This window comes from Eubalaena glacialis, chromosome 4 (genome assembly GCF_028564815.1).
Source record: "Eubalaena glacialis isolate mEubGla1 chromosome 4, mEubGla1.1.hap2.+ XY, whole genome shotgun sequence".
NCBI lineage: Eukaryota > Metazoa > Chordata > Mammalia > Artiodactyla > Balaenidae > Eubalaena > Eubalaena glacialis.
In genome coordinates, this window is record NC_083719.1 from 26,679,357 (window position 1) to 26,699,125 (window position 19,769).

Here is a 19,769-nt window from a genome sequence, read left to right on the forward strand (position 1 = left end):
AGCAGACTAACACACATGTATAAACAACTACAGCATTCTAGACATTGTGCTAGGTGTACACAACGATAAGGAAAAGGCATATGAGAGCAACGAACGGTGCCTTGGGGATTAGAATAAGGCAAAAAGAGCTTCAGCTGGGCATCAAGAGATGGGTAAGAAATGGCTGCCAGGTGGAAAAAGGGAGACCCTATATAGAAGAATCTGCAAATACAAACACGAAGGCCTAAAAAAAGTAATAATGTGATTTCCAGGCCATTAGAGAGAAAAATAAATCAAGGATGAAGGTCCACAGCATGACCATATTTATAATACACCCCTACTAATTAGGGTACGTCAAATAATATGTTCTATCATGCAGTCACGGCAAATAATGGAGCACCTTATTTCTCACTGGAAAGATCCTATTTACTAACACGGGAAGGTGGTCACTATGCATCATTAACAGAAAAGGGGTTACAAAACAGTACTGGAATGAGATTTCTTTTGTTTAGTAAAAAAAATAAACATAGGTAAACTTGTTTAAAATAGGACTGGAAGAATAATGTAATACCAAAATATTACCACCCAACTTCCACTTCTTGCCTTTGTTCAATCCGTTCTCCACACAGAACTTTTCTTTAAAATAAAGATTGGGTATACCACTCCCCAAATCCGTCAATGGTTCCCCAATTGCACTCAGCATAATACACAAAATCCTTAACCTGATGTGTAAGGACTCTATGTTCTGGCACTCTATCATCATCTCAGGTCTTTCTCCCTATCGCTCCACTCCTGCCTTGAACCATCTTTCAGTTCCTCAAGCCAAACCAAGCTCTTTATCATCTCAGGGCCTTGAAACATACTAGTCTGTCTTCACTGGATTTGGCAGCTATCCATTCTTTGGGTCTCAGCCTAAATATTATTTCCTTGCCAAGTTCTTCCCTGTGCCCTCCCCTCAACACCCATTCTCATACAGCATCCTCTGATTTTCTTTCACAGTAACTATCATGGTGTATAATTTACACATATATGTACCTATCTGTATGTGTTTATATATGTGTCTGTCTTCCTTAGTATGGTGCCTACTATACAGGAGACACTCCATAAATGCTTATTGAAGGAATAAAAGTTGAATTATGGATTTTATTTTTCTTTTGTAATCTATATTTTCTAAATCTTTTTCAACAATGAGCATAGACTTGTATAAGAAAATAATTAAGACAATATTACTACCTATTGGTTCTTTAAACTCAAACCAATCATCTTTTCTCCTCTCTAAGCTTTAATGGTAATTAAATCCAAATAATTCTTCTATAATAATTATCTTTCTGATCTGTCCCGTTCCCTCTTCATCCAACATCCAGGCACCAAATTTCACAAATTCTAGTAACTTCAAGCCTACTACAAACCTTCCTGCCTCTAGCTTTTCCATCTGCCAATCCTCTCTTCACTTAAAAGAAATGCCGTTCCAAAAATCCAGTTTACATTATTCCTGCTATCTTTAAGACCTCCAACTGCCTCCAACATCATTGCCAACTTATGTGTAAAGGTCCTAAGGGACGAATGACTTTTTATTTTCCCTAGTCTACGCACAATCCCCCTCATAGCTCAGTTCTCATTATTAGACAACTCAGATTTTCTTCTTCAGCTGTATAAAATAATAACATTTTTAGAAAGATAACTTTCCCATCTAGTTATTTTCACATATATATCCTCTCATAATATATCCTGTCTAGAATGCTAGTTTCCTATCAAGTCAGGTGCCAAATCTCATTCAAAATTCTGCTCAGTGGGGCTTCCCTGGTGGTGCAGTGGTTAAGAATCTGCCTGCCAATGCAGGGGACACGGGTTCAAGCCCTGGTCCGGGAAGATCCCACATGCCGCGGAGCAACTGAGCCCGTGCACCACAACTACTGAGCCTGAGCTCTAGAGCCCGTAAGCCACAACTACTGAGCCCACGTGCCACAACTACTGAAGCCCATGCACCTAGAGCCCGTGCTCCACAACAAGAGAAGCCACCACAATAAGAAGCCCACGCATCGCTACAAAGAGTAGCCCCTGCTCGCCGCAACTAGAGAAAGCCCGCGCACAGCAACGAAGACCCAACGCAACAAAAATAAAAATTAAAAAAGAAAGAAAAAAAAAATCTGCTCAAAACTTATCTCCCTAAAGTGTTCCCTTCCATTTCCAACATCCCTCTTCAGTGACACCCCCCAACTTCAGGTCTTCTTCACTTGCCCCGGTCCCCACAGCACCGAGCACTCCTACCCACTCTACCACTGATGACAAAGTCACTTTTCCCTTCCTCATGAAATCTAGACAAGAGCCCACATAATGAATTCCTCCCTTCAAAGGAATTCTCTTTTCTTACCAGCTATTAAGATGTTTTTTAATTTCCCCTGAATTGCAGAGGAATAGAAAAAGGCTGCCACTGTTCCACAGATGAGGCAAAAGCATCTGCCAAAATGTGATCAAAGAAATCTGGAGGTAAGAGAAGAGCTACTTCCCCCACCAAACAGTGAAAAAAACATACAAAAACACAAACCCTCTTCAATACCAATTCTACTGAAGGCAGAGTTTCTAATAACAAAGTTTATAATCAGAACATACCCACAAAGGAAATGGGGAAAGTAAAGTCACGACAAAGCTTCAAACGGTAGTGTGTGGTTACTGGAGGAGATGGATGGATGCACGAAAAGGAGACACAAGAGTTGAAAGAGCAAGAACCCCGAAGAAGCAGAGTGCATACTGAGGTGAGAGCAGGCGATCAGCCTACGAGAAGGCCACTTACCCTGCAACTGAACAGAAGAGCTGCAGATAAAGGTAGACAGGGGAAGACAGGTGAGGGAATCCTCTATTTGTAGGCTCAGAGCAAGGAACGAGTAAAACAAGAGACTTTAAGGGAGTGGTGAAGATTTTAAATTGTCACTGCAGAGAATAATGAGGACCTGAACTAAGGCAGTGGCCCTAAGAATGGAGAGAAGACAAATTCAAACAATTAATTCAGAGAATGTAGACTGAGTCACCTAGTAGATGTGGATGGTGAAAGAGAGAAGGCTGTAGAGTCTGACCTAGCAACTGTGTGGCTGCAAGCGTATGGGCTCTGACAAGGAATGCAGAACATCTTAGTGCAAAGATGCAACTTCCAAATCTCCATTTCCAGTCCGAACATCTCTCCTGAACACCAAATTTGCAACTGCCTACTGAAGCATAAAGGTTAAATATAAATATTGGGTTGGCCAAAAAGTTCGTTCAGGTTTTTCTATAACATTTTACAGAAAACCTGAACAAACTTTTTGGCCAACCCAATAAATAAGTTACTGGACCTCTCCTTTTGCATTTCCTAAAGGCACTTACAACCCAGTACAAATCTGCAGACAGACAAAAAAGACAAGAGAGTGAACAGACTACAAGGGACTGTCTAAATGAGACCTCTGAGCTCTTTTCAAGGCCTCTAACTATTTAGGCAGACAGATAATTCTTCTAATATCTAGTTTCATTTTCAAAAATTTACAGCTTGAACAAAGTTAGAGGATTCACACTTTCTGATTTCAAAACTTATTACAGGGACTTCCCTGGTGGCGCAGTGGTTAAGAATCTGCCTGCCAATGCAGAGGACACAGGTTCGAGCCCTGGTCCAGGAAGATCCCACATGCCACAGAGCAACTGAACCCGTGCACCACAACTACTGAGCCTGCGCTCTAGAACCCACGAGCCACAACTACTGAAGCCCCCACACCTAGAGCCCCTGCTCCACAACAAGAGAAGCCACCGCAATGAGAAGCCCGCGCACCGCAATGAAGAGAAGCCCCCGCTCGCCCCAACTAGAGAAAGCCCGCACACAGCAACAAAGACCCAATGCAGCCAAAAATAAATAAATTTATTAAAAAAATAAAAATTTAAAAATTAAAAAAAAACTTATTACAAAGCCATGGTAATCAAAACAATGTTGTACTGGCATAAAGATAGACATTAGGCCAATGGAATAGATTAGAGAGCCCAGAAATAAACCTTCACATGTATGATCATATGATTTTAACAAGGAGGCCAAGACCATTCAATAAAGAGAGAACAGTCTTCTCAGCAAATGGTGCTGAGAAAATTGGATATCCACATGTAAAAGAATGAATTTGGACCCTTACCTTGTATCCTACACAAAAACTAACTCATAATCAATCAAGGACCTCAAATTAAGAATTAAAACTATAAAACTTATAGAAAAAAACAACAGAAAAGCTTCATGACACTGAATTTGGAAATGAATTATTGAATATGACACCAAAAGTACAGGCAAAAAAAAAAGAAAAAAGAAAGTACACTTCATCATTAAAGGACACTATCAACAGAGCAAAAAGGCAACCCACTGACTGGGAGAAAATATTTGCAAATCACATATAGGCATACCTCAGAGATATTGTGGGTTCAGTTCCAGACCACTGAAATAAAGCAAATATCACAATAAAGCAAGTCACACAAATTTTCTGTGCATATAAAAGTTATGTTTACACTATAATCATCTGACGACACAGGGTTGCCACAAACTATCAATTTAAAAAAAAATGCAATATCTGTGAAGCACTTAATAAAGTGAAATACAATAAAACAAGACAAGGTATGCCTGCATCTGATAAGAGATTAGTATCTCAATATATAAAGAACTTCTAAAACCCAACAACAACAACAAAAACTGATTAAAAAATGGGCAAAAGGGACTTCCCTGGTGGTGCAGTGGTTAAGAGTCCACCTACCAATGCAGGGGACACGGGTTCAATTCCTGGTCCAGGAAGATCCCACATGCTGCAGAGCAACTAAGCCCGTGTGCCACAACTACTAAGCCCAGGAGCCACAACTACTGAGCCCATGTGCCACAACTACTAAAGCCCGTGCACCTAGAGCCCGTGCTCCGCAACAAGAGAAGCCACCGCAATGAGAAGCACGTGCACCGCAATGAAGAGTAGCCCACGCTCACCGCAACTAGAGAAAGCCCGCATGCAGCAACGAAGACCCAATGCAGCCAAAAATAAATAAATTAAATAAATTTTTTTTAAAAACCCAAAAAACCAGAAAATAGCAAGTGACAGCCAGGATGTGGAGAAATTACAATCCTTGTGCATTGCTGCTGGGAATGTAAAATGGTGCAGCTACTGTGGAAAACAGTATGGTAGTTCCTCAAGAAAATTAAACACAGAATTACCATGTGATCCAGCAATCCCACTTCTAGGTATATCTCCAAAAGAATTGAAGCAGGGACTCAAACAACTCAAACAACAATGTTCCAAAAGCAGCCTTATTCACAATAGCTTAAAAGCAGAAACAACCAAAATGTCCATGATAGTTGAATGGATAAACAAACTGTGGTATATACATATAATGGAATATTATTCAGCCTTAAAAAAGAATGAAATTCTGATACATGCTACAACCTGAATGAACCCTGAAAACATTTATGCTAAGTAAAATAGTCAGACACAATGTACAATTCTACTTAACAAAGTATCTAGAAGAGTCAAATTCAGAGAGAGAAAGCAGAATGGAATGAGGGTTACCAGAGGCTAGGGGGAGGGGGAAAGGAGCAGTTAGCTAATGGGTAAGAGTTGCAGTTTGGAAAGGAATCGTGATGATGGTTGCAACATTCACAACAATGTGAAGGTCCTTAACACCACTGAGTCGTACACTTTAAAATGGCGGAAACAGTAAACGTTATGTATATTTTACCACAATAAAAAAAGTTGAAAAAAAACCTTTCCTTTTATTCTTTTAGACCTATCAGTCACAGTTAAGACTATGGAGACTGTACGAGGGAACCATTTTAATAGTTTCTAGCCCAGCACTAGGGACACTGCCCAGAGCATAAACGATCCTCAACTATTTGAGGACAAGTGAGAGACAGATGGATGGATGCATGGATGGACAAAATACTATAAGTTCAAAACTTAAAAACAATTTCTAAACATATGAAATATTTTTGAAGATCACTAAAACGTATGTTAAAACAATTTTTTAACTTTAATTTAGAATTTCATAGACGCCATCTTAAAAGACTATTTGTGACAATCAAATGGAAGTTAATCCCAAAACCAATTTCCAGTCAGCTTCAAAGTACTTTGTGAATAGAATTCCCCAGGAGGTTCTGTTCCAAGCCCTAGCTCCCCCTACTCTCCTAAACTGAAATGCCCCTTCTTCTGTAAATAGTGCAATGTCCAGCCCAACTCCCCACTGCTTCTGACACTTTCCGGGACAGCCTCAGCCTAATTCACTACTTCCTCTGAACGAAAAATGTACTGTCTTCTACTACCCAACTGGCACTTAGGACAGTACTACTTTACAGTTACTTTCTCAAGTGCCTTATCTCCCCACTACTAGACTATAAACTTGTGAAGACTAAGACTTTTCTTGTTACTTTACTTCATTCCTAGTCCCATTTAACAAAACCTTGCACAAAGTACAATTTTATAATTTGGTGCAATTTTGGAAATTGTTATTCCCACGCCTTTCCCCACTCTCAACCTCCTCAGGGAAGGCACTTTCGTAGCCAAAGGACCTACAGTGAAGGAGAAATGAAAAGTAAATTAAAAGATATGGAGGAAATGGGGAAAATGTTGCAATAAAGATAAATTTAAAAAGAAAGAGTTGTGGGCCAATGCCTTCGAGGGGACCCAGCCCTAAGACCTTCAAGAGATCCTGGCCTTGAACTTAGGCAGGAAGGACCCTTCCCCCTAAAAAATGGGAGAAGGGGCATCAAAAATGGGAGGTGGGAACAACGAAAGGTGGGAAGAACTGGTGACCAGAGGGGTTAGAAGCGGTCAAGAACCTTTTTAAGCTTTCCAACTTAGAGCCAAGACATGATGAAACCTAATACTTCTTCTTCACCAACTATGCTAGGCACTTTACGTGTGTTATTTTATTTACTTGTCATTAGAATCATTTATCATTTTGGAGGTTTGGAGGCTTCTGATGTCTCTGGAGAGTCAGCAGTATCTTATAAGAATTGTTCAAGGAAGACTCTGGACTTGGCCTAAGAATAAGAAGTGGTACTTCAGGTTTCCAGATTTCCCAGTACAGCATGCCAAGGATTACCAAAAAAATAAAACGGGTTGTAGGTTCAGGACAAACACAAAGATAAGCGAGCACAGATAACTAATTGCATTTGAACAGAATGTTCACTAAGCCCAGCAAAGCACAAGAGGGTTAAGAAATAATAAAAACAGTGGAAATATTAAATACTTGTCAAGATCACTATAAATCTTAATTCTTCTCTGGGCTAGGTAATTACCTATTTGCATTTGTTCAACACCTTGCAGTTTTTAAAGCACTTGCACATATGCCAATTCATTGGATCCCTACAATTTAGAGGTTATGGGACAGCCCACAAATGTAGGCCCATTGTGCCCAGGGGGTAACTGAGGGTGTAAGAATTTAAAGCATTTATCCTAATTCTTCTAACTACTCAAGGGCAAGGCTGGAAATCAAAAACATGGCAATCTTCTGATTCCTGATCCAAGGCACCCCCTTATGTCCCTATTGCAATTAACGTGTACTTCCATTAAAGTCAATAACTTATTTTATTGGAATCATTTGCAAATCTGTCTTCTATATAGACTGGATGCTCCTTGAGGGTAAGAAGTTTTTCTTTGCAACCTCACCACCAGCAAAGACACAGGCACATAGGTGTTCAATAGTTAGACTGAACTAGGGCTTCCCTGGTGGCACAGTGGTTGAGAATCCACCTGCCAATGCAGGGGACATGAGTTCGAGCTCTGGTCCAGGAAGATCCCACATGCCGCAGAGCAATTAAACCTGTGCACCACAACTACTGAGCCTGTGCTCTAGAGCCCGCGAGCCACAACTACTGAGCCTGAGTGCCACAACTACTGAAGCCCACGCGCCTAGAGCCAGTGCACCGAAACGAAGAGTGGCCCCCACTCGCCACAGTTAGAGAAAGCCCACGTGCAGCAACAAAGACCCAATGCAGCCATAAATAAACAAATAAATTTATTTTAAAAAAAAAAAGTTGGACTGAACTAAATCTGTTTCCATTTTATATAACAGGGCATAGATACAAAAATTAAATGACAAGCTCAATTCAGTGACTCAAATTTAAGCTAAATTCTTAAAATGCTATTTCTGAGCTTATTTTGTTAACATAGTATAAAACTGTTTAACAGTTGCATTTGAGAAACTGGAACTAGAAAATGAAACCAGAGTAAAAATAACCACTAGCAATTTATATGCAGTCCTTTAATTTCCAGTCCCTCCACAGGGCAGAGGGTAGAGAGTAGGGAACAAAGAGTTTACCTACACATTATCAACCAACAAGAATAACTTTGTTCTTAAAATTTAACTCACAACTCCCTACAGTTCAGTATACTAAAATTTTTCCTCCTACTACTGAACTACAAGTCAAATTCTATTATAATAAAAAGTCCTATTGGAGAAAAAGATTTCTAATCCTCAACTCAGCACAAACTTAGTATTTTCAATATTAATTTATTTCACTATTTCTCAACTTTTTTTTTCCATTACTGCTCCCTAAAGAAGCTTTTTCAGGCTTTTTTCTATAACCACACCCTCCCCCATAAAATTTTAGTAAGATGGCACACGGTATGTGTATCTATGCTTTACACATAGAAGAAGTAAGAATTTTTCACCACCACCCCCAGAAACAATTTTCCCTCCCTTGGGTATGACGCTACCCAAAATGAAAATACACGATTTACTTAGTAAATATCTTCTGAATGGTAGCTATATGCCAAGCTGAGATATTCACCACGGGAAAATTCTACGACAGCAACACAATTTAGTTTTTTAGTTTACTGTAAGAGTTTTGACCCACAGAACAAAATGAAATGGGCTTGAAGATAGAGAACTTCTTCCTAGTGCTTGCACCTCGTCAAGGGCTTGGCTCAATAAACATTTGATTAATGCATGGAAGGTATTAGAATTCTACATGTGGTAGAACGACCAGGCTACAGAAATGCTGGCTTCCTATCTCAAATCTCACAGAACTGAAAATCCAACCCACCACAACCCTGAAACCTGAAATTTTCTGTAGTCAATTTTCAAGAGGAAAAAAAAGACAAAACACAGCCAAAACAAAAAACTTAAACTAAAACAAAGAAACAGTTTCTATTAGATAATTTTTAACCTTCTGGTTCACTAAATGCTTTGAGTATCTGATGAAGGCTATGTTCTCTTTCTCCAGAAAAATATACACATACAACACACACAACTGCAGAACGTTTTATAGACTTTTAAACTCCATCCTTTGACTCCAATTTAAGAACTTCCCTTATTAAAGGAATATGTAAACTATACACAATTTATTAAGTTTAAAAATAAGGTCTTTTTTTCATTTAAAATTTAACTTTTTCAGCTTAAAAATATATTTACAAGAAGCATTCTTTCTGGCAATGTAATGTACTTTAATATTAATTGTATTCTTGCAGATCAGATGTTTACCAAACAACTAATAAGATGAGATAAAATGAATAAAATAACAGCCTTTTTTACATATTTACCTGTAATACCTAAATTAAAACCCCAAGATTTACTAAATTACATTATAACACTCTACAATACTTTTGAAACATGTTGCAGTCTTTCAAGCTTTGATCAGGGAAACCTAAAGCCACTAACATCAATTCCAAAATGAAGCCAGGCTCCCACCTTTGTTACTTGTCACTACACTTATTAAGTGGAAGAAACGGGGGACCAGCAGTCTCTTTGTGCTGCTTCAAAAGGAAACTAGCATGAAAATAAAATCCCCTAAACAAAGACTACAGCAACTCTGAATGATACTATTTACTCTGATTAATAGCAGAAAAATTATGCTGATACAAAGTAGGGAAAGTTTGCTTGGGCCAAAGGTTTAACACGACATAACTGGACAAGCATAATGCATTTAGGGTCTTTTGAGATTTACATGTAAGCTGACACTTACTGTAATAGGTTATCTCTTTAAACATCAGAAAAACTCCAAATATTTGATCAAAATAATTTCAAAGTAAAATTCTACAAGATAATCTCAAATGATCCATACAGGAATGCTCAGATGGTTTAAAATTAATAAATATCAAATATTAGTATGACTTATAAAATGAATCAGTGAATGTTTTGGCCACACTGTGAAAGGACCCTGAAGCACTGAAAAGTAATTTCACTAACATAAAATCTTGTTTAAAAGATACAATCAAGTGGTTCAATGACCTCCAAAAACTAATTTTTGAGATCCTGTATATCTCTTATGTGTGTACTTACTCTTAAATACACCTGAAAAAAATAAATGAAAACTCAAATCTTTCAAAAATATGAACAGCATATTAATTGTATTAAAGGAATAACAAAATTCCAAAACTCTGAAGTCTTTTTTATACTTTAAATTACTGCAATCTTAGCACACCTTTAAATACTGAATATTTGTTAAATGAATTTCTCATTAACAGATTTGATATCCAGAGATGGTGTGTATTACTGCATGTATAGAAAGGAGAATTTAAAAAAAAAAAAAAAACAGAGTTATCCATCTTGATAAGTATTGTATTTCAAAGTAGCGACCTTGGGAAACTCACTCCAAACATGGAACACTCTCGTATCAATCTTTGGAGCCAATTTAAAAGCCACACAAAAGTCAGTTCCATCATTTTACTTAAACTTAACTATTTTACCCTAAGTGTGTATTATCCAGCTCAAGCACTTACTTATTTTTCAAGATACAGAGTTAAATTATCACATTCAGGTTCTTATCTGCAAGCATTAAAAACATTAATAATTGACTCTGGCTTTCTTTAAAAAGGGACTTTACTGGAAGGTTCCTAAAGCTTAAAAATTGAAAGGTGCCTGGAAAATCGGGATGGGAAAGACAAGCACCAAAGGGCTAGGGAAAAAGAAGCTAAAGGACCCAAGTCAGAGACCACTCTGACCCACACACTGACACTCCTCTGATAGGTCTCCAAAAAACCCCACAAGCCTGCCGTTCTGTTCTCAAGATCCAAAGCCCCAAGAGAAAATGTCTGTTTGGACAAGTCTAGGTCGGACCGCACCACAAAAGGGAAAGGGTAAATGCTTCAACAGTGCATCCTGGAAATACATCCAATGGGAACACCCTAAAAACAAGACAAAACCTAAAAAGGACAAGGTGGAGAGTAAAACAATAAATGTCCGCAGCAGTCCAATCAGAACCATAGGAGAGGTCTACGTCTCTCTCCATTTTAGAGAGCTTTGAGGCTCAGAGATCAAATAACATGTAAAACAAAGGATACACCTCAGACCAGGACTATACTATACCGCCTCTTTCCACTCTGCTATTCCACATGCACACTCTAAATTATACCTGGCTGTTTAAAGTAATCAAATCCAACTTTAAAGCACTAAGATTTGTCATGAATGAAGATATTTAAAAGTATATGACACCAGTTATTTCACATAATTCTCAATGAGGCATTCTGAAAACACTAACTACTGGAGGCACCTATGGAAAAATCAAATAGTTGGGAGGAAAAAAATACCTAGCTTGTTTGCTGTCCCTTCCTCTCAACTACAGGGGAGACAGCAGAAATCTTGCTAATTATTTGGAAGTTGAATTCAAGTTTAAACCCATCTGCCATCCTTGCTGTGACCTCTGACAACTTACTTCAATACCTATGTCCTCTGCCCAGACTGAGCATCGGAATCCCCAGAGGGGCCCAGGCATTGGTGTTTTAATAAAAGACAGAAAGGAAAATCATTGGTAAAAAATCTGAAATGAAACTCACAATAACTTTAGAGTCATCCCTAACAGGTAATCTGAAGCCAGACCATCTGCTTACGGGCAGGCAAGCTGAGCCTTCTGTTCAGCAAAGGGGTGAGGGAGAGAATACTAGATTCAGGATACGAGTTAAAATAATTTTAATATTATAGATTGTAAATGAGTTAAAAGTAAGCTAATAATACAATGAGAATGAACAAATGACAACCTCACACAATATAGATGAAACTCACAAACCTTGCTTTACAAAAGACACAAATAAAAGCACAAAAATAGGCAAAATTATTCTATGCTGAATTCTAAAGTCAAGCCAGTGGTAACCCTTGAGGACCAGGCAGTGATTGGAAAAGGAAATCAAGCAGGGCTTCTGGAGAGCTGGTCATGTTGTTTCTTGATCTAGGTGCTGGTTCAACAGGTGTGTTCAATTTGCAAAAATTCTTCACACTCGTGCACTTTTCTGTGGGTTTATTATTCAACAAAAAGCATTTTTAACAAACCGTAAGTCTCAGCATTTTTGAAAAGTCAAACTAATTTCACCTCTCACAATTTCTTTAAAATTCTTCTTGTTCTGATTTCAAGTAAGGTTAGCTCACATATATATAAAATGTGTCCATCATTAAGCTCACATGTATATATAATGTGTCCATCATTAATGACAAACCTAACCTTTGAATTTAGCTTTTAAAATCTTAAAAGTACCCAGAAATATAACAAAGATGGACACTAAGTTAAAATAATAAAAAGTTAAAGCAATGAATTTATTAAGCTGTATATATTACAGGTAAAGTTTAGAATTTTTAATATTAAACTTAGTAAGGGGACTTCCCTGGTGGCGCAGTGGTTGAGAATCCGCCTCCCAATGCAGGGGACACGGGTTCGAGCCCTGGTTCGGGAAGATCCCACATGCCACGGAGCAACTAAGCCCGTGCACCGCAACTCCTGAGCCTAAGCTCTAGAGCCCGCGAGCCACAACTACTGAGCCCGTGCTCCACAGCTACTGAAGCCCGCGCGCCTAGAGCCCGTGCTCCACAACAAGACAAGCCACCGCAACGAGAAGCCTGCGCACTGCAACGAAGAGTAGCCCCCGCCCGCCGCAGCTAGAGAAAGCCCGTGCGCAGCAACGAAGACCCAACACAGCCAAAAATAAATAAAATAAATTTTAAATAAATAAATAAATAATAAACTTAGTAAGTTAAAAGCATAAATGCCTAGAACCTATGTAAGAGAGTAATTCCTGTCCCCTAAAAAGAGTGATACAAGTTGAAGACATAGCGACAGGCGACAGGCAGGGGGGTTGGGAGGGGGGGGGGGGCGGGTGGAAGGAATCTCCTAAAGAGAAAGAAATGAATGGATGAGTTGCCAGGGCTAGTTATTATGTAAAGATGTGAGGACAGGGGAAAATATACAGGTTAATCCCTAAAACCTAAGTCTAAAGCAATGCAAAGTCCCAACCCCACCCACTGCCACTTCAACTCCATGCACTTGCCTGCAAAAGGGAAAAAAAGTTTCCCTATGTGGTTGTTGAAATGCTCAGAATTAGCTAGTGTCTGGACCTTGGCCATGACATGGCAAAGTATAGTGACTCCTGACACAAACACAACAGATGGTTTCAATTATGTACCACCAAAGAACTTTAAATTTTCTAGGTTTTGTAAGTATCATTAAGCTTCAACAAATAAATTCTTTAGATTATCTTCATGAAAACCAATCACAGAAAAACAGCATGTTAATACGTTTCAGCTTAAACATTTAGAGTAACACATACTTAAAAAAACAAAAAGGTACTTTCTCACCATAATTTCTCATTTAGAGTGACTCAGAAGTCCAAAAGCTAGTTTTGGTTTTAGCGTTTAAGTTTTAGTTTTACACACAGAATGTATCCACATAGAAAAGTCTCAAAAACTATAAACCAAAATGTTCACTCAGAAATATGGATGACTTTTCTTCACTTTGCTTTTTTTTTTTTTTTTTTTTTGGTATTTTCTATACTGTTACTTTTGTCCCAAAGGAAAAATATAAACTTAAAGAAAAATATTTATTACCAAGATTCTAAATGGTGAAGCCTAAAAAAAGCTTTCTTTTTTTTTTTTTAAGAATACTTACTAAAAATCACATTTCTACGACACTATTCAACTAGTTTGCTTTTCCAAAGAACAAAAAGGAATTTCACATACAGACTGCTTTCATCATAACTCAGTAATTAAAACACAGATACTGGGGCCCCTTTCATAGCCAGAGGGACATCAACTTTTTTCAAGAAATCATCAGAAAAACCTGAGCAAACTGGAAACCCAGAAAATGCAAATACACTAGACGTGTCCGTCAACGTAAATTTTAATTCATTAGATTACTAAATATCAGGAGTCCACAAACAATCCATATAAAACTCACGTATATCTGATAAGTTTTGGTGAATAAGACTAAGTTGTTTTAATAAGACTTAATTTTTTTTTGCCCACCTCTGTGAATTGGGAAAACTTTATTTAAAAAAAAAACTTAGATATTTTTGTATCTGACTCTCAAAATGTGCCGTCTGTAGTTTCCACAGGGAGATAAAACAAGCTTCTGGGACCCCTCACCACACACGATTTATACAATATCCATTCATCTGTCTGACCCTCTGGCAGGTCTCTAAAAATAATCATTTTTGGAGACAGACACGTGATAAAGCAAATATAGCAAAATGTTAATTATAGAACCTAGGAGGTGAGTGTATAGGTGTCCACTGCAGCATTTTTCTCAACTTTTCTATGTGTGAACAATCTCACAAGGTATTGGGGTGAAAACAATCGTTTCAAAGTCAGAACACAAGTATCTATCGAAACGCTGAGGCCTTTCATCAAACCACAAACCTAGCATTTCAAGCGCGCCCATGAAAATGCCCCTCCTTGAGACTGCAAGACTTTTTTAAGAATAGTAAAATGGTAAAATGTAAACGCGATACTAAAAATCTCTCAGGCAAAACAAATTTACCTAGAAAGTCAATTTCCAGGTTTCATGAGATTTTTGTTGGACTTTTATCAGTAAAACAACTTTTGCCTCCATTACCATTTCACCGAAATTTTTTCAAAATTCCGAACAGTACACCTTAAGTTGTTTTTTCTTTAAATCACCCAGAAAGCAGATGAGTGGACCTAGGTCCACTGGTCTCCCAGGTCCTAAAACCTGCAGAACCTATGAGTTCGGGTACACTCTAACCTGCAAGTCTCCAGGTAGGAATTGTACCCTGGGGTCTACCCGGGTTAAACACGCGGAAAAAAGCGAGGAAGCAACAGACCGCCGGGGAGTCAAAATGAAAGAAGTGACTGTGAAAGGAGAAAGGGAAATCCAAGCAATCAGGGCGGGGAGGATCTGGAAGCACGGGACCAGCTGGGCGCTCCCGGGCGCGGAGCTCGGGAGCTGGGAGGGCAGACGCGCGGAGCCGGTGGCCAGGCTCCCGCCTGGCGCCGGGGCCCCGCACCGGCCGCCCCCGCCCTGACCGCTGCGCCCGCACCTCTCGGTCCTTGAGGCCCAGAAGGAGCACCTCCTCCATCAGGGTCAGCCGCGTTTCCTTTGAGTCGCCCTTGTCGTCTTCGTCCTGCTCGTCGCGGCGGCTCTGCGCGTCGTCCTCGCCGTTGCCGCCGCCGCCGCCAGCCGCCCGCTCCTTGTCGGCGGCGTTGCGGGAGGCCTCGGTGCGCCGCTGCACCAGCCCCGAGCTGCGCTGGGTCAGCGAGGTCATGGTTCCGGCCAAGGCGCCGCGCCGGGCCGAGAGGGACGCGGGACTTGCCGGGTCTCCCTCTTCCTCCCTCCGCGGCCCCCGACCCGCGCTTCCGTGTTAAACCCGGGCACTGGGGCGACGTCCGTCGGTAGCGGGGCCGGGTGCAGTCATGGGGAGACGGGCCGGGGCGAAGCGGGCGGGCCGGGCGTCAGGGCGGGCGAGGGGCTCCTTCCTTCCTGCGGTCGCAGCCCACGGGGTGCCGGAGCTCCGAGGCGGAGGCGGGGGAGGAGGAGGAGGAGGAGGAGGCAGCGGCAGCGGCGGCGGCGCCTTTCCAATATGGCGGCGCCGGCTGACGTCACTGGAGGATGTGGCACGGCCGCGGCGGGGCGGGCCGGGAGAGCGCCGGAAGCGGCGGGCAGGGACCCGGGGGCCGGGTCTCGCTGTCTACGAACCCCTCTCTGCCCCGCGGGTCTCCCCCAGCGCTCGCCCTTTTCTTGGGGTTCCTTCGCCGCCCGGCCCGCCGCCCCCCTCCCGTGACGTGTCCTTCCTCCGCCCGCCTTCCCCTGTGTCCCCCAAAGAACCGGGGCTGGAGCCAGAGTCAGGCAAGGCCCCAGCGAATCCGGGCAGCCTTGGCCTCGCGAGGTTGAACCCTGCTCCGTCTGGAGCTGTCCCCTTAGCACCCCAGACACCACCGTCCTCGGAGTTGGCCTCGCCCGGGGCTGCAGAGACCCGGCTTGGAATCCGGGGTCCCCACGAGTCACTGGAAGGACTTTGCTCACCGCTGATGGGGCGGGGAGAGGGCGCGCGCTCTGCCCACATTCCCAGACCCTTCAGAAGGAGCAACAGCGTTTAATGGCCTGAAAGCGGACTTTTAGTTTTTCTGGGTGTATTACGGTATGAAAAGAGACGTTAGAACAAATTGAATAGTTTTGTTTGTAAAACTTTGTTCCTCCTTCCCGACCAGGGCGCAGTGAGTACAGTTAATACTGCACACGTCAGTACAGTCGACCTTAACGAACTTTTTATAGAGACAATAAACCTGTTGGGTTTTGTGCCACGTCTTTGTACACATTAAATCTCTTTCAGTTTAATTACTCGGTTAAATCCTCTTGGCGTGCTTGACAGTTTGAGCAAGTTACGTTAAAGAATAGATGTCCAACCTGAGAGGGGGGGTTTGTAGGGCCAGAAGAGTGGAGATTATAAGTAAAACATTATACAGAAATAGCATTGTATGCCATCCGATATTATTTAAAGTCAATAGTGATCACAGGCTGTGGCTACAGAATGATTTAGATAGGAGGAATGTAACAGGACTTAAGCTATAAGAAGCGATAAACGCCCACGGTAAAACCATCGTATAGAACATTTTTGGCTACAGAGTTCTTCCCGTTCCACAAACCCATTATCCAGAACGCATACTGGCCGTGCACCATCACCATCACCCTGTGCCCGGGAAAGTGAGAAGCTAAATCTCCTGGGGTGGGGAGAAGGGGGCAGGGTGAGCACAGAGTAGACCCTCCCTGTTTCCTATCTTTTTGGGCAAAGGTCAATTTCACTTCAACCAATTTCTCTCATTAACATCCTGTTCAACTCATTTTTTTTCTTTTATTTCTCTCCCAGTTCTTTCCCAAATAGCTTAAAATGTTTCTTTTTAAAAGAAATATAATTATTTGATTAATATAGTCAAATACATAAGTTTAAAGAGTATAAAGATAGCTATAGCGAAAATCTTCCTTCTAGCCCTGACCCTGTTCACCCAGTTGTTCTCCCCTCCCCCTGGTGATTTTAAAATATGTCAACAAATTAGGTGAAGCCTAATTCCCCTCCCCTTGAGTGTGGGCCAGACTTAGTGACTCTCTTCAAATGAATTGAATGTGGCAGGCAGGACTGTGTGTGACTTCTTAGACTAGGACATAAAAGTCTTTGCATCTTCTTCCTTGTTCTCCTTTGCTCTCTCTTAGATCGTTCACTCCGAGGGAAGCCAGCTGCCATATCATGAAGACATTCAAGCAGCCTTATGAAGAGGTCTAGTTGGGAAGGAACTGAGGCCTCCTGCCCAACAGCCATGTGAGTCAGCCATCTTGGAAGTGGATCCCAGCCCCAGTCAAACCTTTAGTTAACATCTTAATTGCAACCTCATGAAAGAGTCTGAACCTCTACCACTGAACATACACAGAGAATTTGTGCTCCTCCCCATGTCCCCATCTGTCATGGGCATAATTCTAATACAGCCCTCATAATTCTTGCTGCCCTAGTATCTACACTTTTGTGTAATCCCCTCTCCTTGAGTGTGAACAGACTTTGTGACTTACTTCTAACCACTAGAATATGGCAAAAGGGAGGGAATGTTGCAGATGTAATCAAGGTCCTTAATAAATTCACTTTGAATTAATCAAAGGAGAGATTATCCTGGGTGGGCCTGCGTAATCAGGTGGCGTAATCACTTTCCCTCGAAAGTGGAGCCATCCCTTCCCTAATTAGAGAGACTTGAGTCAGCTGAGACATTCTCTTGATCGCTCTCAAGACACTCTCTCTTGAGGAAGACAGCCGTGTTGTGAACTGCCTACGGAGAGCGGAAACCTCTAAGAGTTGATGGTCTCAGTCTTAGAACTACAGCAACTGAATTATTCCAACAACATGAATGAGCTTGGAAGAAGACCCCAATCTCCAGATGAGAATGTAGCCCAGCCAACACTTTGATCACAACCTTGTGAGGCTCTGAGCAAAGAATCCAGTTAAGCTATGCCAAACTCCTGACCAATGGAAACTCTGAAATAATAAATGTGTATTGTTTTAAGCCACTGAACTTGTAGTAATTTGTCATTGATGCAAGTAGGTTGAAAAAAATAAAGGGTCGTAAAATATATACCATGCAAACAACAACCATAATCAAGCTAGAGTGACTATACTAATATCAGACAAAATAGACTTTAAGACCACATGTACACACAACATTGTAAATCAACTATATTCTATATTCTATATTCTATTCTATATTCTATATTCTATAACTATATTCTATATTCTATATTCTATTCTATATTCTAAAACAAAAATTAAAAAAAAATAAGACCACACATACACAAAGTTACTAGAAATACACTCTCACTTTGTGGTCAATTGATTTTCAACAAGGGTGCCAAAACAATTCAATGGGGAAAGAATAGTCTTTTCAAAACAAATGGTACAGGGACTTCCCTGGTGGTCCAGTGGGTAAGACTCCACGTTCCCAATGCAGGGGCCGGGGTTCGATCCCTGGACGGGCAACTAGAACCAGCGTGCGTGTCACAACTGAGAGTCTGCATGCTTCAACTAAAAGATCCTGCATGCCACAACGAAGATCCCACTTGCTGCAACTAAGATGCAGTGCAGCCAAAATAAATAAATAAACAAACAAACAAATGGTACAGAAACAATTGTTTATCCACATACAAAAAAAATGAAGTTGAACCCGTACCTTATACCAGATACAAAAATTAACTCAAAATGGATCAAAGATCTAAGTGTATAGCTAAAAATATAAAATATTTAGATGAAAATTGGCATAAATCTTCATGATCTTGGATTGGGCAATGGTTTCTTAGATATAACCAAAAACCCAAATGATAAAACAAAAGAGAGATAAATTGAACATTGTTAAAAGAACACCATTAAGAAAATGTGCTTCAAAAGACCATCAAGAAAATGAACAGCCAACCCATGTATGGGAAAAAAAATTTTATAAATCATATATCTGATAAGGACTTATATCTAGAATATATAAAGAACGCTTACAACTCAATAATAAAAAGTAATCCAATTTAAAATAGGCAAAGTGGGACTTCCCTGGTGGTGCAGTGGTTAAGAATCGCCTGCCAATGCAGGGGTCATGGGTTTGATCCCTGGTCCGGGAAGATCCCACATGCCGCGGAGCAACTAAGCTCATGCGCCACAACTATTGAGCCCGCGCTTGCCTAGAGCCTGTGCTCTGCAACAAGAGAAGCCATTGCAAGGAGAAGCCCGCACACCGCAACAAATAGTAGCCCCTACTTGACGCAACTAGAGAAAGCCCGCGTGCAGCAACAAAGACCCAACGCAGCCAAAAATAAATAAATAAATAAATAAAATAGGCAAAGTATATAAATAGACTTTTTACCAAAGAAGATACAAGAATAGCCAATAAGCCAATGAAAAGATGCTCAATATCATTAGGGAAGAGCAAATCAAAGACACAATGAGATACCACTTCACACCCACTGGAAATGCTATAATAAAAAGACAGATATTAACAAATATTGTGATGTGGAGAAACTGGAACCCTCATAATACTTGTTAGAAGGTAATATAATGCACCACTTTAGAAAACCATTT

The 19,769-nt window shown here is 40.7% G+C and overlaps 1 protein-coding gene across 1 annotated transcript in view; it reads right to left on the minus strand.

The window, feature by feature from the left end:
- GOLPH3 (golgi phosphoprotein 3) overlaps nucleotides 1-15,738 on the minus strand; it is a 63,109-nt gene extending 47,371 nt beyond the window's left edge. The window contains exon 1 of the mRNA XM_061189158.1: nucleotides 15,216-15,738. Coding sequence (XP_061045141.1) covers nucleotides 15,216-15,440 — 225 coding nt within the window. The 5' untranslated portion in view covers nucleotides 15,441-15,738. The remainder of the gene's footprint in view (nucleotides 1-15,215) is intronic.
- Between the last annotated feature and the right edge of the window lie 4,031 nt (nucleotides 15,739-19,769).